We start from the raw sequence: 26,960 nt of genomic DNA on the forward strand, positions 1-26,960 counted from the left end.
TTTGTTGCTATTATATTGTAAAGTGGTTACACTATTTTGTATTGATTTTGTAAAATAAAACCCAAAAACATTTTTCTTTTCAATAAAAGTATTTATTAATGAAAAATGGAGCAGACTTACCTGGCCAAATAATCTCTCCCCACTCTTTGTCTTTATCTTCCTCTATCCTTAAAAGTTTTGCAAAGTTGAAGATAGGAGTGTCCCCAATGTGCCCTAAGTGTAAAATAGAAGTTGGTACTCTAACTCATTGTTGTAACATCTCCATTTCCTATCCTTCAGTGAATAGAGAATAAGGTTTCTTTCCCGGTCATGGAAACTGTTCAATGACTTCTTCAAAAGGTGAGTCTCTAGATATTTCATTTGCTCTGAGGTTGAATTATTTATTTGAGGGGGAGAGTGAAGGTGGTCAGGTGGTCACAGTGCACTAACTGACTCATCTGAAATCCTTGTTAAACTGAGAACAGTACAGTTTAGGTGAAAAGTACATCTATGTACTGTGACCCATAGTCATCAGCACTTATTGAGAAGCATCGCAGAACTTTATGAGTTGTATATCCTCTGAAATGTCACTTGCATTTGACTAAAAATAGGATTGGCACATTTTAACCCACCATTTACTGAGAGAAAGACCTCCTGTGGTTTGAATTTTGTGCCAAGTGGTGAGGGAGGAGGGAGGAAGGGATGATTAAATTGCAGGTTGGTTAACGTTCTATATTTGAATTATGTTTTAATTTTCAGCTTCAGTTCGCGGAAGACAGCTGAGGATTTTTGAATCGTGCTATCTTGAGGACGATATTCCTTGAACACTTTAAGTGCTAGTGAGCTTCTGATGTGGCCAAATCGCATCTCACATGAGGCACTGCCTTGATTGAAAGAGTTGAAGCTTGGCAAGAAGGTAAACACATAAGAACTATAAACAGGAGTTGGCAATTCAGCCCCTTGAGCCTGGCCGGCCATTTAGAATGATCATGGCTGATTTCATCTCAACTCCACTTTTCACACTTCTCCCATTCCCCATAAAACTTTAACACATTACTGTACTAAATAAAAATCTGTCTCTGTCCTCCTTAAATTTATTCAGTGTCCTTGTATCCATTGCTCTCGGTGCAGTGAATTTCATAGACTCACCACCCTTTGAGAGAAGTAATTACTCCTCAACATTGTTTTAAATCTAACACCCCTGAGCCTAAAACTATGACTTCTCATTCTAGGTTACCCCACAAGGCAAAACCTCTGCTGTATGTCTACTTTGTCAATCCATTAAACGTCTTATCACCTTAGATCTAAGATCTTCTTTCATTCTTCTAAACTCTAAGGAACATCAGCCAACGATGCTCCAACTCACCTCATAAGACAAGCAAGGGGCAGATTGACACTTTATTTGCTTTCTAGGGCTGGTTAGGGGGATGCATGGCATTTTAGTGAATGGCTCTTGACCTTCTCTTTGAAGAGACCAGCTGATTAGGACTGACAGGTTACTGCAGAGATTTTCAACTATAACTTCAAAGTGTGTCACCTTTTACTGACACTGCTGGGAGTTTGAAAAGGACTGTTGCAACACTTTCTCGAACACTGTCAAGACTTCACCCACACTCGATCACTACTTTGTGCCAAAGTTCTCTAAGGATTTCAACTAAAAAATCAATTCGGTGCCTTATTGCTACATTCCTGGAGACACCAAGGAGAAAGAGAATGCTGTGGGTCATCAACTGTGGGAGGAATGGGAGCAGGACATGAGACAAGGCAGAGAAGTACCAGCTGCTGAAGAAGAGAAAGATACGGGCGGCACGGTGGCTCAGTGTTTTGCACTGCTGCCTCACAGTGCCAGGGACCCAGGTTCGATTCCAGCCTGTGTGAAGTTTGCATATTCACTCTGTGTCTACGTGGGTTTCCTCCAGGTGCCCGTAGTGTTAGGTACATTAGTCAGAGGAAAATGGGTCTGGGTGGGTTACTCTTTGGAGGGTCGGTGTGGACTGTTTGGGCCAAAGGTCCTGTTCCCACACTGTAGGGAATCTAATCATTGTATCATTGAACAGCAGGGTATGCTTGAAGTGCCGAATGGCATATTTCTGCCCCTATGTCTTGGGGCGGCACAGTGGCTCAGTGGTTAGCACTGCTGTCTCACAGCACCAAGAACCCAGGTTCAACTTCTGCCTCGGGCAACTGTTTGTGTGGAGTTTTCACATTCTCCCCGTGCCTGCATGGGTTTCCTCCGGGTGCTCTGGTTTCCGCCCACAGTCCAAAGATGTGCAGGTTAGGTGAATTGGCTATGCTAAGTTGCCCGTGGTGGTAGGTGAATTAGTCAGGGGTAAATGTAGGGGAATGGATCTGGCTGGGTTGCTCTTCGGAGGATTGATGTGGACTAGTTGGGCTGAAGGGCCTGTTTCCACACTGTAAGGAATCTAAAAAAAACATGAGGGCAAGGTGGAACCTTTCCCTTGAGTGTGTACAAGACATGTCTCCTCCACCACTACCTTCTGAACTAGGGGCTCAGGAATACGTCAGAGAATCTGTGGGCCCTTTCACACGGTCACTGAACTATCTTAAATTATTCCACTGTGGATTAGCCATCATGTTCTATACCTTCAATTCCAGTGAAAGGGAGTGGTATGAAGAGATCATACCACTCTGCAAATCTTAGTCTGAACATCATGTTAGAGGTAAACTTGGAGGATCTCTAAACAAATTATGGTCATTAGCAATTAGGTAAAGCATTGTGTGCTAAAGTTATACTTCCAAAGTGATGTGTATCATTCTAACAGCACTCATTCAGCGCCTGTTTTCACCTTGTTATATTTTTCTTCGTCATGGAATTGCATCAGTGAGAACAATTCATTACCTTTAGGAGCATGTGATGCTGAATGGATAATCATTTTCGTCCATGGAAGGGTGAGATCAGAAACTGTAGTCTGTCATAAACAGGTTAAAAGTCCAATTACAGCAGCTATGAGGAAAGGATAATTTAATAGCTTGTTGTGGTTTACAGAGGTGTCAAAGGATTAATAAAATTTTATGATGTCGGTTCATTCATTCACCGTCTCCAATTTTTTTGTTTTGAGGTAAAGTTGCAAGAATCCAGAAATGAACTAGATATTACACAAGAGCAAAATATATTTTGGTGCAAAAGTGATATGGAGCATACAAACTAGGAGCCACTTGGTTCCTCAAGCCCATCCTCCCATTAGATATGATCATGTCTGATCTGATTAGTCTGTAACCCTAACTACCCCAATAACATTTCACCTCCTTACTTGTTAAGAATCTACTCATCTCTGTCTTACAAAGAGTCAAAGGCTGCATCCATCAGCTTTTGAGGAAGAAAGTTTCAAACACTCCACTCTGCAAGAAAAATAATCTCCTCATCTTTGTCTTAACGCGTGACTCTTTATTTTTAAACAGTGACCTCTAGAATCCCTCCCACAGGAGGAAACATTCTGCCCTCATTCACCTTGTCATGACTCATCAGGTATTGCATGTCCCAATCCCTTACACATCTAAGCTCCACGAGATACAAGCTTAATCCGTCCAACCTTTCCTCATGCGACAACCAGATATTATTCCAGGTGTTATTCTCATAAACTTGCACTGAATTACTTTGAACTCATTTACATCTTTCCTGAAGTAAAGAGACCAAATACTGTATACTTAGTATTCCAGATGTAATCTTGCCAATATCCTGCATAGCTGAAGCATAACATCTTTGCTTATATATTCAATTCCCCTTGAAATAAATGATATTGTTCTATTATTACTCGCTCTACCTGCAAACTGAACATTTGCAATTTAGGTTAGATTACCTACAGTGTGGAAAGAGGCCCTTCAGCCCAACCAGTCCACACCGACCTCTGAAGACTAACCCACCCAGACTCATTTTCCTCTGACTAATGCACCTAACACTATGGGCAATTTAGCATGGCCAATTCACCTGACCTGCACATCTTTGTGATTGTGGGAGGAAACCCACACAGACACGGGGAGAATGTGCAAACTCCACACAGACAGTTGCCTGAGGCTGGAATCGACCATGGGACCCTGGTGCTGTGAGGCAGCAGTGCTAACTACTGAGCCACTGTGCCACCCCTTCATACTTCATGAAACCCAGATCTCTCTGCATCTCACAGCTCTGCAGTCTCTCTCCCTTTAGATATTGTTTCTTTTTTCATTCCTGCTCAAATGGACAGCTTTACATTTTTCTACATTATACTCCATTTGCCAGAACTTTGTCCACATACTTTATCTACCTATATTCCTTTGTAGCTTCATTATTTCCAATTCGCAATTTACTATCTTAGCTATATTGTGTCCTCAGAAAATTTAGTCACTATCAGGCTGGTATTCTTCAGTAATTTCCTAGACACATTCAGCAAAGATGTTACAGCCTGTACTCAGGCATCAAGAAGATTTAGGTTGAAGTCCTGGAGCATCAATTCCAGAGGTTCACCACAAACCAGCTATGATTAAGCTTGGTAGAGAAATTATTTATACTGCAATCGAAGAAATTAGCACCCTTCCAGGCAGTAACGTGTTTAATCATAGGTTGTGCCTCTGTTTACTTAGGATAATTTTCCAAATTTGTCTATGATTTCTTGAAAGAAATGCCAATTATCCCCACTTCCCTGTCTGGCAAGACATTAAAGGGCCAATGATAATTCTTTCAAAGAAGAATAGCAGAGTTCTCCCAGTGTGCTTCCTCAATCAAATCCATCAAATTAACTACTTAGGTATCTTCATTGCTGTTTGTTGGAGCTTGCTTTTCACAAAATTTTTTAGATTACTTACAGTGTGGAAAGAGGCCCTTCAGCCCAACAACTCCACACCAACCCTCTGAAAAGCAACCCACCCATTCCCCTACACGCAATTTAGCATGGCCAATTCACCTAACCTGCACATTTTTGGAGTGTGGGAGGAAACCGCAGACACAGGGAGAATGTGCAAACTCCACACAGACAGTTGCCTGAGGTAATTGAACCCGGGTCTCTGGTGCTCTAAGGCAGCAGTGCTAACCACTGTGCCACCATGCCACCCAAAAATTCTGTCATGATTTTGTGACTACACTCAAAGGTCATTCATGAGGTCCTTTCTTTAAGCCTGACAGTGTAAAATTGGCCCATTGGTGTTTTAAAGACTTGCATTTTTGATGAAAGTTTTTCAAAACCCATCCTTTTTTATAAAACAAAAGGAAGTTGAAGACAAAAGCTCACTTGACATTCCTGTACAGCATTGAGGAGGCATTGGATTTAGATGCAGTGTCTTTTGGATTAAACCAATGACCCCTCTGATTTAACAGGTGATTCCCATGTCACTATTCAAAGCAGAGCAGGAGAGATGTTCCAGAGATCTAACGAACATTTGTTTTTCAACCACATAAAGTAAAAGAGATTACAAGAATTTAAGAACAAGAATAGACCATATATCCCTTCAAGCTGATCTGCTGTTCCATCATTATCTCTTTGTTGTTCATTTGTAAATTGGCTACTATCTTTTCTAGTTTATATTTGCTTCTCCACTGAAATCAATCTGTCTTGTGAAAAATCTCTCTCCAATTATTATCTCTGTCTCGGTCCCTTCTATCAGTCTCTTATTGTTCAATGGATGTTATTCGAGACCCATTACTTCATTGCTAATGAGTGATCCCAGGCCTGGAAAATGGCAGACTGCTTGGAGCATTCTAAGGAGGGAGGGAGGGAGGGGGGGGTGGGGGGGGGGGGGGATGCTGAAGAAGAAATAATTTTAAATCAAAAGAGTTGGGATTTTGCGAGTCAATGTCAGTCAGTAATGAAGGTTTCAGCCACAGACGAATAGAAGCAGTTGTGAACACAAATAACTTTACAGAGGTGGAGATAGATGACCACTGAACTGGAGAAGATATTGGGTGGAAAACTCATCTTAAGGTCAAAAGAGACATCAATGTTGTAAGCAGTCAATGGTCTGAGACAATATCCAAGCAATGGGAGAGAATTATAGAAGATTGTGTGGGAGGGAACCAAAGACAATGGCCTTTTCCTTACCAGTGTTCAATGTGAAATTCATTCAGGACTGAACTTTGCTCAAGTACTGAGAAATTGGAGGGGTCATGAGAAATGATTCTGAGATAGAGCTGGGTATCATTAGAGCATTTGTGAAATCTGATACTGTATTTTGGGATAATGTGTCTGAGGTATGGCATTTGGATGAGTCATAAAAAGACCAAGGTTGGATTTTTGAACAGCTCAAGTGGTAACAATGTGCTCTTGGAAAGAGAAAGCATTGGCTATGATTGGATTGGTAGGAGTGGAACCACCCCAGCTGAACAATGCAGGAGAATGATGTGGTCAACTGTGTGCTGGTGTGTGGAGAGGTTGAGAAGGATGAAGAGGAATACTGGACTAATGCTTCAGATTTTATTTCTCCATTCAAGGGAACATGGGCACCACTGGATAGCTCAACATTTATTGCCCATCCCTAAATGACCTGGAGAAGGTGGTGGTGAGTAGCCTCTTGACCTGCTGTAATCTCTAGTGTGTGGGGATACCTACAGTGCTGTTAGCAAAAACATTCCATGGTTTTGACATAGGAACATTGAAGTAACAGTGGCATATTTCCAAGTCTGAATGCTGAGTGACTTGGATGTGACCATGCAGATGGTGGTATTCCCATGCATTTACTGTCCTTGTCCTTGAAGAGCCTTGGTGAGTTGCCACAGTGCATCTTGTGGATGATACACACTACTGCCATTGAACATTGGTAGTGGATAAAATGAATATTCATGAATGTAGTGATATTCAAGTGGGCTGCTTTGCTCTGGATGGAATCAAGCATCTTTAGTGTTATTGTTCCAGGAATTTGACCCAGTGACACATAGAAAGACACAAAGATATTTAAAAGAGGAAAAGAAAAACACAGAGAGCTAAGTGGAAACCTAAAATCTAACTATTTAAATGTTAGAAACGTGTGTGGAGAAAATTGTGGAGGAGACTGATGAGCATTTAGAGAGTGGAGTGTACGAAACAATAGTTTAATAATATAACAACAAGATTAGAACCTGTTATATCACTGAATACCAGGCATTGTAGCATTTAGTCGGAGCAAGTAAAAAACATTATTATAGAGAAGCCCAATTCAGAAGGTAGTTATCAATATTGCCTTTTCCTTGACCAAGCTTTTGAATTCAGACTCTTTGACATGGGAGTAAAATGACACAACAATAGAGATCACTGGATGAAAGTTATTAAGTGTGGTCGCATCTGTGGGGAGAAAGCAGAGTTAATGTTTCATGTCAGGTGACTTTTCATTAAGTTTTGAATGCTGAAAAATTTCCCGTGTGAAATCCTGGAATGTTGTACCTTTTAGGGGGTTACATAAAAAAGAGACTTCAAAGGGCCAAAGTGCAAGGCATCCTAATTACCTTGTCTCAGTAGGAAAACCTCTCCTACTGATTTGATTCTAGACTGACAATCAGTTGATAGTCATTTTTATGTTTGTATTGTTCTAGGGATATACTAAACAGACATTAAAATAAAACAACTGCAATCCTTGATCAGGGTGTGTTAGTAGCCTGATGTTCTGGTGTGTGGACAAATATGCTACAAAGGTCACAGCTTGAGAACAGCCATTAAAAACCCCTGCATTGCAGGTAAAAAGAAAACAATAACATATCACTTCTTGTTATAAACTAGTTGCCATCACAGGGAAGCAAGAAACAAAATTTCTGTTAACTTGCAAGACCTATATGAATCTCAATTTTCAATGTCAACGCTATTGGTTTCACCCAACATAACAAACTCACCTGTGTCTGTGTGTCTGTGTCTGTATGTCTGTGTGAGTATGTGTGTGTACATATTTGATGTCACATCATGTTTTTTTTCTCAGCATTAGCAGCTAATAAAATTGCTTGTTCTTTCTCTCAAGAAAACCTGGTAATTGTCTCCTTACTGCTGCTTTGCAAATTAGAAAGCTACATTTGAATTGGAGAGAGATATAGCTTTGTCCCTAAAGAGAACTTAAATATTTATTGTACCCAACAAAAGAATAGACAAGAGGAGGAAACCAATACACCCCCATTCTCACCTGCTCCTAACACAAGAGACAGTATAGTTTGGGGTATGGATATTATTCTCTGTAGCTGAGGATGTGAATCCTGAAGTCTATGTTACCTGTTTGGAAAAGGAGTGGACAAGCAGGATGCTGGAAGAGCACAGCAAGCCAGGCAGCGTCAGGAGTTGCAGAAGTCGACATGATGATGCCTGGCTTGCTGTGTTCTTCCAGCCTCCTACCTGTCTTCTTTGGATTCCAGCATATTTTTGTCTCTGGAGCCAAAGTAAGGACAGCTCTACAGAGCTTGAGAGGAACTTGGATTGGGAGGGGAGGGATCCAGTTGTTGCAGTCCATATGAGCACCAATGATACAGATTGGACTAAGGAAGCGGTTTTACTGAGGGAGTATGACCACATGAGATCTAAACAAAATGGGGAACTACAAGATTAATAAATATTGGCATACTGCCTGAGCCATGAGTAAATTAGAAAAGGGTAAATAAAATCAGAGACTGAATACATGGCCGAATGATTGGTGTAGGTGATATGGGTATTGATTAATATAGAAATACTGAGAAAAGAGGAGCTGTACCATTGAGTTGACCTTCACCTAGGGAATGGGTGAGTAAACAAGGGGGGCAGTCATGTCTCTGCTCATGAGAATATAACAACTTGGGGCATCCTGTCTGGAAACATAATGAATTAAGGACCATCACCAGGGACTATTCATAATACTTTGGAGATGTTACAGTACAGATTGAATCAGAACCTTAATAGGGTCTCAAGCATTGTTATGATGACACTGAAGAAATGTGGCTTATATTTCCTTGGATTTAAAAGATTGAGGAGTGAGCTACTCAAGATCTTTAAAATAGTAAAATGATTTGATATGGTAGATATATTATTTTCTTTGGTGGCGAATCAAGAACAAACAGATGAAATCTGGCAATACAAGCTTCTTTATTGTAGAGTTAATGCATTTTGAAAACCTGGAATTCATTCTTCAAACAGCAGGATTTGGTTGCTGCATCAACTAAAACTTTGAAGACTGTGATCATTTTTTCTTTGGTAAACGTATTGAGGAGTGTAGATTAAAGATGAATAAATGGAGTTGAGGTATGGATCAGCCATGAGGGTAACGAAGGAGAGAATAGGACCCTTCAAAGATCAACAAGGCGGCCTTTGTGCTGAGCCACAGAAAATGGAGGAGTTACTAAACAAGTATTTGCATCAGTATTTACGGTGGAAAAGGATATGGAAGATATAGACTGTAGGGAAATAGATGGTGACACTTTGCAAAATGTCCATATTACAGAGGAGAATGTGCTGGATGTCTATAAAAGTGGATAAATCCCCAGGACCTGATCAGATGTACCCTAGAACTCTATGGAAAGCTGGAGAAATGACTGCTGGGCCTCTTGCTGAGATATTTGTGTCATCGATAGTCACAGGTGAGGTGCCAGAAGACTGGAGGTTGGCTAACGTGGTGCCACTTTTTAAGAAGGGTGATAAGGACAGGCCAGGGAACTATAGACCAGTGAGCCTGACATCGGTGGTGAGCAAGTTGTTGGAGGGAATCCTGAGGGACAGGATGTACATGTATTTGGAAAGACAAGAACTTATTAGGAATCGTCAACATGGCTTTGTGTGTGGGAAAGCATGTCTCACAAACTTGATTGAGTTTTTTGAAGAAGTAACAAAAAGGATTGATGAGGGCAGAGTGGTAGATGTGATCTATATGGACTTTAGTAAGGCGTTCAACAAGGTTCCTCATGGGAGACTGGTTAGCAAGGTTAGATCTCACAGAATACAGGGAGAACTAGCAATTTGGATACAGAATTAGCTCAAAGGTAGAAGACAGAGGGTGGTGGTGGAGGGTTGTTTTTCAGACTGGAGGCCTCTGACCAGTAGAGTGCCACAAGGATTGGTGCTGGGTCCTCTACTTTTTGTCGTTTACATAAATAATTTGGATGTGAGCATAAGAGATACAGTTAGTAAGTTTGAAGATGACACCAAAATTGGAGGTGTAGTGGACAGCGAAGAGGGTTACCTCAGGTTACAACAGGATCTTGGCCAGATGGGCCAATGGGCTGAGAAGTGGCAGCTGGAGTTTAATTCAGATAAATGCAAGGTGCTGCATTTTGGTAAAGCAAATCTTAGCCGGACTTATACACTTAATGGTAAGGTCCTAGGGAGTGTTGCTGAACAAAGAGACCTTGGAGTCCAGATTCATAGCTCCTTGAAAGTGGGGTCACAGGTAGATAGGATAGTGAAGAAGGCATTTGGTATGCTTTCCTTTATTGGTCAGAGTATTGAGTACAGGAGTTGGGAGGTCATGTTGCGGCTGTACAGAACATTGGTTAGGCCACTATTGTAATATTGCATGTAATTCTGGTCTCCTTCCTATTGGAAAGATGTTGTTACACTTGAAAGAGTTCAAAAAAGATTTACAAGGATGTTGCCAGGGTTGGAGGATCTGAGCTACAGGGAGAGGCTGAACAGGCTGGGGCTGTTTTCCCTGAAGTGTCAGAAGCTGCGGGATGACCTTACAGAGGTTTACAAAATTATGAGGGGCATGGATCAGATAAATAGACAAAGTCTTTTACCTGGGGCCAGGGAGTCCAGAACTAGAGGGTGTAGAAAATAGACAATAGACAATAGACAATAGACAATAGACAATAGATGCAGGAGTAGGCCATTCAGCCCTTCGAGCCTGCACCGCCATTCAATATGATCATGGCTGATCATTCCCAATCAGTATCCTGTTCCAGCCTTATCTCCATAACCCTTGACTCCACTATCTTTAAGAGCTCTATCCAATTCTTTCTTAAATGAATCCAGAGGCTGGGCCTCCACTGCCCTCTGGGGCAGAGCATTCCACACAGCCACCACTCTCTGGGTGAAGTAGTTTCTCCTCATCTCTGTCCTAAATGGTCTACCCCGTATTTTTAAGTTGTGTCCTCTGGTTCGGCACTCCCCCATCAGCGGAAATATGTTTCCTCCTGCCAGAGTGTCCAATCCTTTCATAATCCTATACGTTTCAATCAGATCCCCTCTCAGTCTTCTAAACTCAAGGGTATACAAGCCCAGTCGCTTCAGTCTTTCCGTGTAAGGCAATCCTGCCATTCCAGGAATTGACTTCGTGAACCTACGCTGCACTCCCTCAATAGCCAGAATGTCTTTCCTCAAATTTGGAGACCAGAACTGTACACAGTACTCCAGGTGTGGTCTCACCAGGGCCCTGTACAGCTGCAGAAGCACCTCTTTGCTTCTATACTCAATTCCTCTTGTTATGAAGGCCAGCATGCTATTAGCCTTCTTCACGACCTGCTGTACCTGCATGCTTACCTTCATTGACTGGTGGACAAGAACACCCATATCTCTCTGAACAGCCCCTTTACCTAATTTGATACCATTGAGGTAGTAATCTGCCTTCCTGTTCTTGCCACCAAAGTGTATAACCAGACATTTATCCACATTAAACTGCATCTGCCATGCATCTGCCCACTCACCTAACTTGTCCAGGTCACCCTGTAATCTCCTAACATCCTCATCACATTTCACCCTACCACCCAGCTTTGTATCATCAGCAAATTTGCTAATGTTATTGCTGATACCATCTTCTATATCATTTACATATATTGTAAAAAGCTGCGGTCCCAGCACGGATCCCTGTGGTACCCCACTGATCACTGCCTGCCATTCCGAAATGGAGCTGTTAATCACTACCCTTTGTTTCCTATTAGCCAACCAATTCTCTATCCAATCTAGTACTTTGCCCCCAATACCTTGCGCCCTAATTTTACTCACTAACCTCTTGTGTGGGACTTTATCAAAAGCTTTCTGAAAGTCCAGGTACACTACATCCACTGGATCTCCCTCGTCCATCTTCCGAGTTACATCCTCAAAAAATTCAAGAAGATTAGTCAAGCACGATTTCCCCTTCATAAATCCATGCTGACTCTGTCCTATCCTGTTACTATTATCCAGATGTGCCGTAATTTCATCCTTTATAATAGACTCCAGCATCTTTCCCACCACTGAGGTCAGACTAACTGGTCTATAATTTCCTGCTTTCTCCCGCCCACCCTTCTTAAAAAGTGGCACAACATTAGCCGCCCTCCAATCCTCAGGAACCGACCCCGATTCTATTGAACTCTGGAAAATAATCACCAGCGCATCCACGATTTCCCGAGCCACCTCCTTCAGTACCCTGGGATGCAGGCCATCAGGTCCCGGAGACTTATCAACCTTCAGACCTAACAGTCTCTCCAACACCAAATCCTGGCAAATATAAATTCCCTTAAGTTCAGGTCCTTCAGCCACTGTTACCTCAGGGAGATTGCTTGTGTCTTCCCCAGTGAACACAGATCTGAAGTCCCCATTTAATTCCTCTGCCATTTCTTTGTTCCCAGTAATATATTCCCCTGTTTCTGTCTTCAAGGGCCCAATTTTTGTCCTAACCATTTTTTTGCCTTGGACATACCTAAAAAAGCTTTTACTATCCTCCTTTATATTCTTGGCCAGTTTACCTTCGTACCTCATTTTTTCTCTGCGTATTTCCTTCTTACTAATCCTCTGTTGTTCTTTAAAAACTTCCCAGTCCTCAGTTTTCCCACTTATCTTCGCTAAGTTATACTTTTTCTCTTTTAACTTTATATGTTTCTTTACTTCCCTCGTCAGCCACGGCCGCCCATGTCTCCTCCTGGGATCTTTCTTCCTTTTAGGAATGAACTGATCCTGCAACTTCTGCATTATACACAGAAATATCCACCATTGTTCCTCCACGGTCTTCCCTGTTAAGGTATTGCACCATTGAACTTTGGCCAGTTGCTCCCTCATAGCTCCATATTTCCCTTTATTCAACTGAAATATTGTCACTTCCAATTGTACCCACTCCCTCTCAAATTGCAGATTGAAGCTTATTGTATTATGGTCACTACTTCCCAATGGCTCCTTCACTTCGAGGTCACTGACCAATTCTGGTTCGTTACACAATACCAGATCCAGAATCGCCTTATCCCTGGTCGGCTCCAGCACCAGCTGCTCTAAAAATCCATCTCTGAGGCACTCCACAAAGTCTCTTTCTTGAGGCCCGATACCATCCTGATTCTCCCAGTCTACCTGCATGTTAAAATCCCCCATAACAACTGTAGTAACATCTTTGCGACAAGCCAATTTCAGCTCCTGATTCAACTTATATCCGACATCCAGACTACTGTTTGGGGGCCTGTAGATGACTCCCATGAGGGTCTTTTTACCCTTCGTGTTTTGAAGCTCTATCCACACTGACTCTACATCCCCTGACTCTAGGTCCCCCCGCGCAGGGGACTGAATATCCTCCCTTACCAACAAGGCCACCCCACCCCCTCTGCCCGTCAGTCTGTCCTTACGACTGTAGGTTTAAGGTGAGAGGGAAAGATATAAAAGAAACCTAAGGGACAACATTTTCACACAGAGGTGGTACGTGGATGGAATGAGCTGCTAGAGGAAGTGGTGGAGACTGGTACAATTGCAACATTTAAAAGGCATTTGGATGGGTATATGAATAGGAAGAGTTTGGAGGGATGTGGGCCAGGTGCTGGTAGGTAGAACTAGATCAGGTTGGGATATCTGATTGACATGGACGGGTTGGACCGAAGGGTCTGGTTCCATGCTGTACATCTCTATGACTCTATAGGCAGTGAGCCTTACATCAGTGGCAGGGAAATTACTGGAGAAGATTCTTAGGGACAGGATTTACTCACGTTTGGAGAGGAATGGATTTATTAGGGATAGTCAGGATAGCCTTATATGTCTCACAAATTGGATTCAGATTTTTGGGCAAGTGATAAAGATCGGGCGTGGATGTTGTCTACATAGACTTTACTAAAGCATTTGACAAGGTCCCTCATGGAAGGCTGATCCTGATGGCTAAGTTACATGGAACCCATGGTGAGTTTGCAAGTTGGATATAAAATTAGCTTGGTCATTGAAGATGGATTGTAGTTGTGGAGGAGTGTTTTTCTGACTGGAGGTCTGTGACTGGTGGTGTTGCACAATTATCCGTGCTGGGACCTCTATTGTTTGTAATATATATAAATGACTTGGATGAAAATGCAGGTAGTAAGTTTGCACATGAGTCAAATGTTGGTGGAGTTGTGGATAGTGAGTAAGGTTATTAAAGGATAAAACAGGAGATACATCAGTTGGAAAATTGGGCAGGGAAAAGGCAAATGGAGTTTAATCCAGACAAGTGTGATGCATCTTGGGAGGTCAAATGCAAGAGGAAAGTATATTAATGGCCAGACCCCGAGCAGCCATTGATATACAGAGGGATCTTGAGCTTCAAGTCCAGTTCAAGTGGTCAATGTGGAAAAGAAGGCACAAGGTATGATTGCCTTCACTGAATGGGCTTTGCGTATATAGTCGTTTTGCAGCTGTATAAGACTTTAGGGCAAACTTGGAGTGTTGTGTGCAGTTCTGATTGCCATATCATAGGAAGGATGTGGAGGCTTTGGAGAAGGTGCAAAAGTTTGAGGCTAAGGGGTGACCTGATAGAAGTATATAAAATTATGAGAGGCATGGATAGAATGAAAAGTTGAAAAATCTTTCCCAGGGTGGAAATGTCAAATGCTGGGGGGCATAGGTTTAAAGTGAGAGGGGAAAAGTTTAAAGGAAATGTGTGAGGGAAGGTTTTAACACAGAATGTGATAGGTGCCTGGAATATGCTGCCAGGGAATGTGGGAGGAAGACATACATTAGCAAAGTTTAAGTAGCATTTAGACAGACATATTTACAGGTAGGGAATAGAGGGATATGGTGCATGTGCAGGCAAATGGGATTAATTTAGTTGTGGTCGGCATAGACACGTTGGGCCAAAGCACCTGCTCCTGTGCTGTACTATACTATGTTCTATGCTCTATGTAACAGGCTTGAGGGGCTGAATGGTCTACTTCTGCTCCTGTTTCTTTTCCACTGATCAGTCAGGGAGATGGATACAACCTCAGTATAAGTTGCTTCTTGTCATGCTGCTATGTTGCAGAGATCAATGCAAAAAACATTTTCAGCTGCAGAGAAAACTGAAACATGTTTTTGTTGGCACGGAAGAATTCTACCCCAGTCATCAGCACTCATGGTTTCCTTAACTAGTGTTTGTGTACAGCCTGTGTGTAAAAGGAGATTCATTTAATTAATTAATGAATTTCCCCAGGGTGCAGTGCAGGCCCTGTGTACCGTGAAATAAAAAAAAGAAGGCAGCTGGTTCAGGGGCAGATGTGGAGTCTGTGAGCCCAGCTTCTCCTCATCAATCACTCAGCCTCTCACGGTGTGTGAATGTGCCTGCTTGTAGATGTGCAACTATCCTGATCGCCTCTGGGTCAAGGCGAGCATACAAGGGAATGGCGTGTCGTGAGGACCCATACTGCTGCTTTTCAGCCCTCAGGATAATCAGCACTGTCACGGCCCTGCTTTCTCTCCTTATCTCAGCTGCATCTTCTCAGTTCCTGGATCCAGACGTGAGTTACGTATTTGTTTCCTCTCCCTTTCTCACTAACACCCTATCCTCTGCGTCATTGTGGTATTGAGCTGCCTTGGTGCTACTGGTTAGTACAGACAGTGTTGTCACTGTCTCGGGAGGCCTGGATCCCCTGGCCACTCAACAAAAAAGACAAATGTTCGCTACAGAAAAACATTTGGGGGTCATGCAGCTCCTCAAACACATATTCTGATCCCTTGTTTCCTGTCTTGCTTCATTCTCTTCTTCCTGACACTGTCACTGTTTCAATGCCGGGAAATTTATTTCCCTCTCCAATTTTAGTGCCTGCCTCTGTGTTTTTGTTGTGTGTTGAGGGCAGCAGTTTGTTAAAAATATCCTTTTGTCACTGGTGAAGGTTTTACAACAGGGTATCCCTTTAATAGATGTTAAATGGGGAAACATTGCTGGGGAGAAGGGTGGAGATATGTGAGGTTATTCGAGAGGTTGGGAGGTGATGGGACTGTATTTCTATTTAGGGTCAGGTTCCTGACTCTGCATGATGCCAGGATGGTTACCTGACAGTGAAATTTTACAGGAATGCCAAAAGATTTAAAAGGGACCCGAGGGGCAACATTTTCATACAGAGGGTGGTTCATATGTAGAATGAACTGCCAGAGGAAATAGTACAGTTACAATATTTAAAAAGCATTTGGACAGGTACATGAGTAGGGAAGGTTTAGAGGAATAAGGGGCAAACACAAGAAAATGGCACTTGTTTAGTTTGGGAAACATGGTTGGCATGGATGAGTTGGGTTGAGTGTCTGTTTCCATGCTTTATGACTCTATGATCTATGATGTGTGCTTGGGTAGGCTTCTAAGCTGGAAGGTCAATAGGATGCTTTTCAGCAATGCTACATCCATTGGTCTGACCAGCCAAGGTTAGATTGTTCAAATCCTCTGTGTAATATATATATAAATTGAAGAAGGGCACAGCTGCTTGCATGATCATGGAAGGACAGTTCCTCCCACTAGATGGACAGCAGTCACAGCTGTAGCCCATTGACGATGAGAGATTCGGTGCCTAGATGCTCATGGGATAGAAGATTGCCCTGCACTTCCCAGTTTATCAGTGGACTTTGTCATTTCATTTTCTCTCTTTCAACTGCAATGTGCAGTGCTGACTGAAACAATCCAGTTCTCAAGGTCTTCAACAGACTGCTTCACTGCCTTTTTTTCATTAATTCATAGGATGAGAGCATTGCCAGCTAGGCCAGCATTTATCCCTAATTGTTAAAGGGCTTTAAGACCTAACCACATTACTGTGGGTCTGGAATCACATGTAGGCCAGATCAGGTAAGAATGGCAATTTCCTGATGGGTTTTTTCTAACAATAGATTTATACTTCCTAATTCCAGATATTTATTGAATTCAAATTGCACCATCTGGCTTGGTGATATTTGGACCCAGGTCCCTGGAGCGTTACCTGAATTATCAGTCTAGTGATAATACCATTAGGTCTTCACCTCCCCCTTGCAGCCAAAGTAGCCAGCTTGCCTCAAAATACATTATTGTTTTGCAAGCATCAGTCAAATAAAAGCAAAGCACTGGAGATATAAAATAACAACACAAAACACTGGAGAAACTCAGCAGGTCTGGTAGTACCTGTGAGGGAAAAACTGAGTTAATGTTCCGAGCCCAGATATAACAAGGTGTTAATGGGTGGAAAATCTAACAGTTTCTATCGAAAGGCATGAAGTATTTAACAAACTAATGGGACTGAAGGTAGACAAGTCACAGGTATTTGATGGTTTGCATCTAAGGGTTTTAAAGGCATTGACTGTAGAGATTAGTAGGGGCCTTCGTGTAAGTATTCCAGAACATACTGGATTCTGGAATGGTTCCAGCAGATTGGAAAATTGTTGATGTAATGTCTCTGGTCAAGAAGAGAGGGAGATGGAAAATAAGAAGCAGTTAGCCTAACATCTGCCATTGGGAAAATGCTGGAGTTCATTATTCAGGAAGAAATAGCAGGGCATTTAGAACATCTTAACAGTCAAAGTTCTAGAACTAAGAGTCACAATCTGAAGTAAAGGTATCATAGTCCTACTCTCTCATTAAGGAGAGACAACCGGTGGTGGTTTAACCCAAGGGTCACCACACCTCAGGTGACGAGAGTCCTTCATAGGAACATCAGTTGGTGTGGGAATTGTTGGCATTACTATGTGTTACAAACCCAATCACACCAACTGAGCTAACTCCCTTGAATAGAGGGTAGGGAATTTAGAACTGAAATGAGGAGAAATTTCTTCACAGAAAGAGGATGAACCTGTGGAAATCTCTGCCACAAGAAGTAGTTGAGGCCAAAACATTAAATATTAGACCCCAAGACTATGAGGTATAGGAGCAGAATTAGGCCATTCAGCCCATCAAGTCTGCTCTGACATTAAATCATGCCTGATATGTTTCCCATTTCCATTCTCCTGCTTTATCCCAGTAATCCTTCATTCCCTTGCTAATGAAGACCCTACCTCCGTTATAAAGACACGCAATGTCTTCACTTCAACTGCCTTCTGAGGCAATGTTTTCAAGAAGAAGACAGATATACTTTTTCCATCTAGAGGGATCAAAAGGTGTGGGATGAAAGTAAGAACAGGGTACTGAGTTGAATGAGCAGCCATGATCATATTAGATGGCAGAACAAGCTTCAAGGACCACATGAAGAGCTTTTGCCTGAAACATATACTCTCCTAATAATGTGATCAAGGATAGTCAGCATGGTTTTGTGAAGGGCAGGTCGTGCCTCACAAACCTTATTGAGTTCTTCGAGAAGGTGACCAAGGAAGTGGACGAGGGTAAAGCAGTAGATGTGGTGTGTATGGATTTTAGCAAGGCGTTCGATAAGGTACCCCATGGTAGGCTACTGCAAAAATTACGGAGGTATGGCATTGAGGGTGCATTAGAGGTTTGGATTAGGAATTGGCTGGCTGGAAGGAGACAGAGGGTAGTAGTTGATGGTAAAGGTTCATCTTGGAGTGCAGTTACTAGCGGTGTTCCACAAGGATCTGTTTTGGGACCATTGCTGTTTGTCATTTTTATAAATGACCTGGAGGAGGGACTTGACGGTTGGGTGAGCAAGTTTGCGGATGATACGAAAGTCGGGGGAGTGGTGGACAGCGAAGAAGGATGTGGTAGGTAACAGCGGGATATAGATAAGTTGCAGAGCTGGGCAGAAAGCTGGCAAATGGAGGTCAATGTAGCTAAGTGTGAAGTCATTCACTTTGGTAGGAGTAATAAGAAGATGGATTACTGGGCTAATGGTAGGCTACTTGGTAGTGTCGATGAGCAGAGGGATCTTGGTGTCCATGTACACAGATCTCTGAAAGTTGCCACCCAGGTAAATAGTGCTGTGAAGACGGCATATGGCGTACTGGGCTTTATTGGTAGAGGAATTGAGTTCCAGAGTCCTGAGGTCATGTTGCAGTTGTATAAGACTCTGGTGCGGCCTTATCTGGAGTATTGTGTACAGTTCTGGTCGCCATACTATAGGCAGGATGTGGAGGCACTGGAACGGGTGCAGAGGAGGTTTACCAGGATGTTGCCTGGCATGGTAGGAAGATCGTATGAGGAAAGGCTGAGGCACTTGGGGCTGTTCTCATTGGAGAAAAGAAGGTTTGGGGAGATTTGATAGAGGTGTACAAGATGATTAGGGGTTTAGATAGGGTTGACAGTGAGAACCTTTTTCCACTTTTGGAGTCAGCTGTTACTAGGGGACACAGCTTTAAATTAAGGGGAGGTTGGTATAGGACAGATGTTAGGGGTAGATTCTTTACTCAGCGGGTTGTGAGTTCATGGAATGCCCTGCCAGTATCAGTGGTGGACTCTCCCTCTTTATGGTCATTCAAGCGGGCATTGGATAAGCATATGGAGGTTATTGGGCTAGTGTAGGTTAGGTAGGCTTCAGTCGGCGCAACATCAAGGGCTGAAGGGCCTGTACTGCGCTGTATTTTTCTATGTTCTATGTTCTATGTTCCTGCTCCTCAGATGCTGCCTGGCCTGCTGTGCTTTTCCAGCATCACACTCTCGACTTCAAGGTCCAGATGCCTACTCCTGTTCCTGTTTCCTATGTTTCTACGTAACATGGTTTTGTGAAAGACAATTCATGTTTGACAAATTTGCTCAGGTTCTCTGATAGTATAAGAAACAGAGTTGATAAAGGGAACCAATAAAGTGCATTTGAATTTACGAAAGCCATTCAATAATGTGCCACATTAAAGATTATTACACAACATAGGAGCTCATTATATTGGGGATACTGTATTAGTATGGTTTGAGGATTGGTTAACACATAAGACAGAGAGTCAGGATAAGCAGGTCTTTTTCAGGTTGTAAAGATATAATTAGTGGAGTGGTACAAAGACAAGTCTTAAGATCTCAACTATTTACTACCTACATTAATGACCTGGAGCAGGGACAGAGTGTAATATATCCAAATTTGCTGATGATATAAAAATAGGTGTGAGGTTTTGTTATGATGAGGACATAAAGAATCTGCAAATGGATATAGATCTTTTGAGTTAGTGAGCAAAAGCTTGCCAGATAGGGTTTAATGTAAGAGTGTGCAAGGTCATACACTTTTTAACTTTCATTGCTAAAGGGAGGTTTGGAGTTTAAGAACAGAAAAGTCTTGGTACAACTGTTCAGAGTGTTGGGCGAGGCTGCACTTGGATGATCATGTACAGGTTTTGATCCCATATTTACGAAATACTGACATAGGAGGCAATTCAAGAGAAATTCACTGGACTGACTCTTGGGATGAGGAGGTGGGTACTGCAGATGCTGGAGATTAGAGTCAAGATGAAAGTGGTGCTGGAAGAGGAGCACAAAAATTGACACTTCAGGCAAAAGCCCTTCAAAAGGAAATTCCTGTTGAAAGGCTTTTGCCTGAAACGTCAATTTTCCTGCTCGTTGGATGCTGCCTGGCCTGCTGTGTTTTTCCAGCACCACTCTCATCCTGGGATGAAGAGTTGACTTATCAAGAATGGCTAAACAGTTAGACTTTCATTCATTGCTGTTTGAACAATGAGGTAATCTTATTGAAATGTACATGATTCTGAGGGGACTTAACAGGGTGGAAGTAGAGAGATGCTTCCTGTAGTAGGGAAATCATGAACTAGGAATTATAATTCCTGAATAAAGGGACACTCATTCAAAATGGAGATGCAAAGGAAGTTCTAGAAATCTCTACCCCAGAGAGTTGTGGAGGTTCGATTATTGAAAATATTAAACAAAGCGGTATATAGGTTTTTAAAATATTGGGAAGTTGAGAGCTATGAATTGTGTTTATCTAATTTTTTTTCATGCTTTAGTTTTCAGACAGAGCTTTTCATTCTTCTGCTGTGTACATTCACTTTACATAAATGCTTTATTTCTTTTCCTACAACCACTAATTTACCTTTATTCTGTTACATTTTTAGTGGAAACATCCTCTCAGATTTTATCCTGTCAAGCCCCTTAACAGTCCCAAACTGTTTAGCCTTTGCTTGTAAGACAATCCCTCCATACAAGAAATCATTTGAGTGTATATTCTCTGAACTGCCTCCAATGAAGTAACATCTTTCCTTAGATAAGGGAATCAAACTACTGACTGTGCTCCAGCTGTGGTCTCATCAGCACTTTGCACAGTTTCAAGACTTCTTGACTCTTCTACTCCAACCCTGTTGAAACAAGGGCCAAGAATAATTAGCTTCCCTGCTGCACCTGTGTGCTAGGTTTGTAGCTTTTATCACACACAGTAAGAGATAAACAATTTTCTGATGCAAGTAAAAGCAACATTTTAATAAGATAAAGTAGCTGAAATGTGCTGAGAACCAATGAAGAGCCAATTTTACATTGTGCCAAAAAGATTGAAAGTGAAAATTGGGCACAGTGTAAAATGAGCTGCCACTCCATTTTGTATCCATTTTCATTTCCTGACAAAGGCAAATCCCTAAAGGCTTCAGTTGACAACATTGTCAGTAAACCAAATGCCATGTGAGATTAATTCAGGATTTTAGTTTTCATTGAGTGCACCTAAGCCTGGCCTATTACATAAATCAATCTAAGGGCATCTGAGGTTCATAATCAAGGCTACTCTGCCCTCTCTAGGTACAGACAAGTACTGACACCAGAAATGCTGTGGAGGAAATTCAAAGTGTATTGCACAGAACAGGCTAACATGACAACTTCCCAATGTCGTTCTGATTTACACCTATCTTGCAGCACTCATTAGAGAAAAGAAGTCAGGAAAATCTATTCACTGATTTTTTTTTATCTATCCTTTTTAATTTGCTCCTGGAATGGAGGTGCTTTTGCTATGGACACCATTTATTGCCATTTCCGATCTGCCCTTGAAAAGGTTGTGATGAACTGTCATGTATTCTCTCTATGAGGTGTAGATACTGCCATACAGTTGTCAGATATAGAGCTTCAGTTATTAATCCATCAAAAATGATAGAACACATGATTCCACTTCAGAATTGTTCATGACTTGCAGGTTGCCATGTGCCTGTTATCCTTGTCCTTTATCACAATTTCACAGGGCTTTGGTGAAGCTGCACCAGGAACATTGTATGCCGTTCTCCTCTTCTCACCTAAAGAAGTTCACACTTGAACCAGAGGGAGTGCAATGAAGTTCACTTGACTCATTCTTGGGATGAGAGGAATGTACTATGAGGATTACCCCTATGTTTTTTGGTGAATGAGCAGTCATGTAATCGAATCACATAAAATATTAAGTTGACTACCAAAGTGGAAGATGAGGAAATGTTTCTGACAGCTAGGGATTTAGGAACACATGGTCACAGTCTCAGAATAAGCAGTTGACCATTTAGAACTGAGATATAAAGAAATTTCTTCAAATGTTTGTGAATCTCTGGAATTATCCACCACAAAGAGTGGCTTGGGTATATTCAAGACATAGAGCCAATGCAAACCAAAAATACTTTTTAAAAAAATATTGGGAAGTTGAGAGCTATGAATTGTGTTTATCTAATTTTTTTTCATGTTTTAGTTTTCAGACAGAGCTTTTCATTCTTCTGCTGTGTACATTCACTTTACATAAACGCTTTATTTCTTTTCCTACAACCACTAATTTACCTTTATTCTGTTACATTTTTAGTGGAAACATCCTCTCAGCGTTTACCCTGTCAAGCCCCTTAACAGTCCCAAACTGTTTAGCCTTTGCTTGTAAGACAATCCCTCCATACCAGGACTCATCTGAATGTATATTCTCTGAACTGCCTCCAATGAAGTAACATCTTTCCTTAAATTAGGGAATCAAACTACTGACTGTGCTCCAGCTGTGGTCTCATCGGCACTTTGCACAGTTTCAAGACTTCTTGACTCTTCTACTCCAACCCTGTTGAAACAAGGGCCAAGAATAATTAGCTTTCTTGATAACCTGCTGCATCTGTGTGGGAGGTTTGTCATATAGGCTATAGCTTTTATCACAAATTGTAAGAGATAAACAATTTTCCGATGCAAGTAACTGTGAAAAAGATTAATAATGTACATGGCTTAATGAAAGTTGTCAAGGATGGTTTTAAATCTAAAGGTGATACTTATAAGATTGCACAGAATGGTGATAATTCTGAGGTTTAAATTGGTTTTAGAAACATACCAGCGTCTAGGAGACACGGAATGGCTACAGAATATCCTTCCAGAGTAGGGTGGGATGGTGGATGTGAAAGGCCAGAAGTTATGGTCCTCTTTGGGACCAACAATATAGACAGTAAGAGGGATGAGGTATTGTAAACAGATTTTAGTGATTTATGAAGGAAAGAGCAGGACCTCAAGAGCAGTAATCGCAGGATTACTCACAACGCCAAGTGCTGTTAATATGAGGAGGACTCGATCAAGCATGGAGGTGTTGGTAGGTGAGCATCAAATCTCTGAGGTATTGGGCCTGGTTCTGAGGCTGATGGGACTTGTACAGTCTGAATGTATCACTCTTTAACAGGACCAGAACTGACAGCCTTGTAGGGAGATTTGCTAATCCTGTCAGGGAGACTTTAGACTGGCTTGTCTGGGAATGGGAAATTGAGGGGTAGCTCAAATTGCAAGGAAGTAATGTTGGTAGCAGGAAGAAAAAACAAGGCAAGTTAGATTAGACAGCAGGCAAAACAAAGGAGAGGGCTGAATGGCATACTTCTGTTCCTTGTTACTATGTTTGTACTATGCAATCTGAACTATAAGAGTCTCACACTAAAATGCTTCACTAACTATCCTCTGAAGTGGCTTAATATTAGGAGATATTCAAAGAGAAGGCCCACTACCAGAATGGACAATTAATGCTGGTCTTTTCAGTGAATGTCATATTCTGAAAATAAACAATATGAAGAAGTTTGTTGAGTAACAGAGAAAGATGAGGAAAAGTTGTAAGAGCTAAGCTCACCAACAAAAGCAATTAAGCAAATCATGTGGTTGAACAGATATGGAAGAAGCTTCCAGAAAAGTAACTGATACTATCCTAATGAGATACAATGAAAGTTAAAAGGACAGATGGCTTTTAGTGTGTATCAGAACAGTTCTCTCAACACTTGGCTTTGTCACATCTGAGTGAATCAACAGTGGCGTTGATGTCATTCTAATTGCATTTTCAAAGGATGTAATTTCGAAATAATTGTTTAAAAAGAACAATCGAACTCAATTCAGATAACAAAAGTGTTTCTTGAGATGTAATTTTCAGTAATGAAAAGGTTCACTTTGTCCCCAAATCTCTAAAATATTGGTTATTGCATCAAATAGCGGGTCAGTGCCAATGGCTAGTGGTGAAACATAGTTCACCAAACCCAGTCATTATTCAGCCAATGGCATTAAACCTGTCAGATTGCTGTATCAACTCAGTTCATTAATCTACATCAGAGAAGATGGAATGAGAAAGATGAAGTGGTGAACTAAAGGTGTGGATCATCCTTACAGACAAAGCAGAATTATTCAGCCTATTTGCTTCTTTGATGCTAAATGACCTGTTGCACATTTCTAACAACAATATAATAACAGCCAGACAACCTGTTTCTGTAATTTTAGTTAAGGGATGAATATTGGCCAGAACACTAGGATAACCCATCTACCTTTCTTCAACGTGCCACTGTGAGATAATCCCCATCCAAGAAGCTTCAGTTTAACATCTCATTCAAATAACAGTGTCTTAAACAATGCAGTACTACATCAGTGTTGAACTGAATATCAGCTTTGATTCATATGCTCAAGTCCCAAAGCAAGACTTGAACCCATGACACTTGGATTCAGGGGTAAGAGTGTTCTAAGCTGAAACACAGCTGACTGTAGTTAAGCGTAGTATGGAAGCCTGAAATACTTACCTTAGATAAATACTTACCTTAGATAACTGAATTTTCAAAGTGGATAGATTAAATTCTTGCCCTTTGAAGTGGCCTAGTCAACCAGTTAGTAGAAAGGAAATCTTAATGACCTAACTTCAGACTGGTGACTATTTGAGCAATGATGTTTGTGAGGGCAGGTCACCAGGGAGTTGTGCGGAAAGTCACAGTTATCATGCACATTGTTGCATACAATTGGTAGTCAATAAGATGTCTGTATAATGACTAAACAGCTGAACATACTGTAGATTAGGGCAAACACTGAGGTTTAGAGTGTTAAAACATAAGAACCAGGAACAGGAGTGGGTAACTCATTCCCTCAAGCTTGCTGCACCATTCAATATGATCATGGCTAATCTCAGCTTCAACTCCACTTTTCTGTCCACTCTCCATAACCTTTCAAACTGATACTAATTAAAAATCTGTTTATCTCTTACTCAGATTTACTCAATGGCCAAGCATCCAATGCAATCGGGAGTAATTACTTCCACAGACTCATGACCTTTTGCGAGAAGTAATTTATTTTCATTTACGTTTTAAATCTGCCACCCCTTATCCTAAAACAATGATATCTTATTCTAGGTTGACCAACATAAGAAACAGCTCTTCCATGTCTACTTTGTCAATCCCTTTTAGCATCTTATATATCTTAATTACATCTCCTCTCATTCTTCTAAACTCCAGAGACTTTAGCATAAACTGCTAAATCTCAGTTCATAAGGCAATCTAGTGAACCTCCTCTGAACTGCCTCCAAAGCAAATACATCCCTCCACAAGTAAGGGGACCAAAACTGTACATAATACTTGAGATGAGGTCTCATTAATGCCTTTTACAATTGCAGCAACATTTTCCTATTTTTACACTCTATTCATTTAGGAATAAATGTCAAGATTTCATTTGCCTTCCTTATTACCTGCTGTATTTGGATACTAGTTTCCTATGTTTCATGCACAAGGATACACAGATCCCTCTCACTGAAGCATTCTGAAGTTATTTTACATTTAAATAATAAGCTATTTTTCTATTCCTCCAACCAAAATAAATAACCTCACAATAATTCACGTTAAACTTCATCTGCCAAATTTTGAACCATTCAACTAAACTCTCTATATCCATTTGTAAATTTCTGATTTCCTCATTGCAAATTACTTTCCCACCTATGTTGATGTCATCTGCAAATTTGACTGTAACATTTTCTATCCCTGTATCCAAATCATTAACATAAGGCACCAGAATCCCATGTGGAATCTGCACTTTAGGTTAAGAAGTTGCTTCTGGTATGACCTTTACTGCTGTTGCTTTAGACATTTAAAGTACAAAATCCTCTCCAGAGTTGCTGCCAAATATGTTGGACTGGAATCATGCTTTATTCTCTGACAATCAGTGGAGAAATACAATTCTTTTTTGGCACCAACATTGTGGAGATGGAACACACTGGGTGTTCAGTGCGAGATACCATCTGCTAGTCTGTAATGTATTCTTTAAGGATGGAACTTGGGTTACAAAACAGATGTCATCAGCGAAGATGAACTTACAAGATGTAGGTGTTAGAAGGTCATTTGTATTCATGTTGGTCAGCACAGTGGTTAGCACTGAGCCTGTAGTAGTCCTTTGTTCAATCTGCTCCATACATTTCTCCCATGTCCAAGGTGAACTCGAAATCATCAGTTTCAGCGGAGTGTTTGAACAATGTCCTGACCCAGGTAGGAAGAATTCACAACAACTTTAAGAGCAGGTCAATGTGTCACACTCTAGTATATGCAGCTGTGAGGTCCTGTAGCAATATGCCTAAACCTTCAAATTCTTTTGGGAACCATTTGTGATGTAGGTGAAGTACCAGAATATGATCACGTGTTCTGCACCATTTATGGAAATTGACTTGGTCAGCATCAAGGATTGGTTTTGACTCCAAACGATATCCAATAATAGCAGATGTCCCTCAAAGATGTTACTGGTCAATAACAGCTGCCAGCGTGAGATCTTTTCTGGGTTTTGGAATAGCTCAATGTCAGAGATTCATGTATGATTGAGATGACAGGCAAAATCTTGTTCTGGTGGGAGCAATCTGGCCTGTTGGGTGTAGAGCCAGCAAGAAACATGCATTGCATCTCCCA

General features: G+C 41.4%; 1 protein-coding gene and 1 long non-coding RNA gene across 2 annotated transcripts in view; both read left to right on the plus strand.

The window, feature by feature from the left end:
• Nucleotides 1-252: 252 nt before the first annotated feature.
• LOC140476738 (uncharacterized) lies at nt 253-1,787 on the plus strand. The gene is made up of 3 exons (XR_011960584.1): nt 253-339; nt 739-895; nt 1,451-1,787. It is a non-coding gene; the product is annotated as an uncharacterized lncRNA (long non-coding RNA).
• A 13,527-nt stretch (nt 1,788-15,314) lies between these two features.
• Nucleotides 15,315-26,960, plus strand: part of tmie (transmembrane inner ear) — a 138,234-nt gene continuing 126,588 nt past the window's right edge. The window contains exon 1 of the mRNA XM_072570061.1: nt 15,315-15,508. Coding sequence (XP_072426162.1) covers nt 15,392-15,508 — 117 coding nt within the window. The 5' untranslated portion in view covers nt 15,315-15,391. The remainder of the gene's footprint in view (nt 15,509-26,960) is intronic.

Source organism: Chiloscyllium punctatum, chromosome 5, assembly GCF_047496795.1.
Source record: "Chiloscyllium punctatum isolate Juve2018m chromosome 5, sChiPun1.3, whole genome shotgun sequence".
In the NCBI taxonomy this organism is placed as follows: domain Eukaryota; kingdom Metazoa; phylum Chordata; class Chondrichthyes; order Orectolobiformes; family Hemiscylliidae; genus Chiloscyllium; species Chiloscyllium punctatum.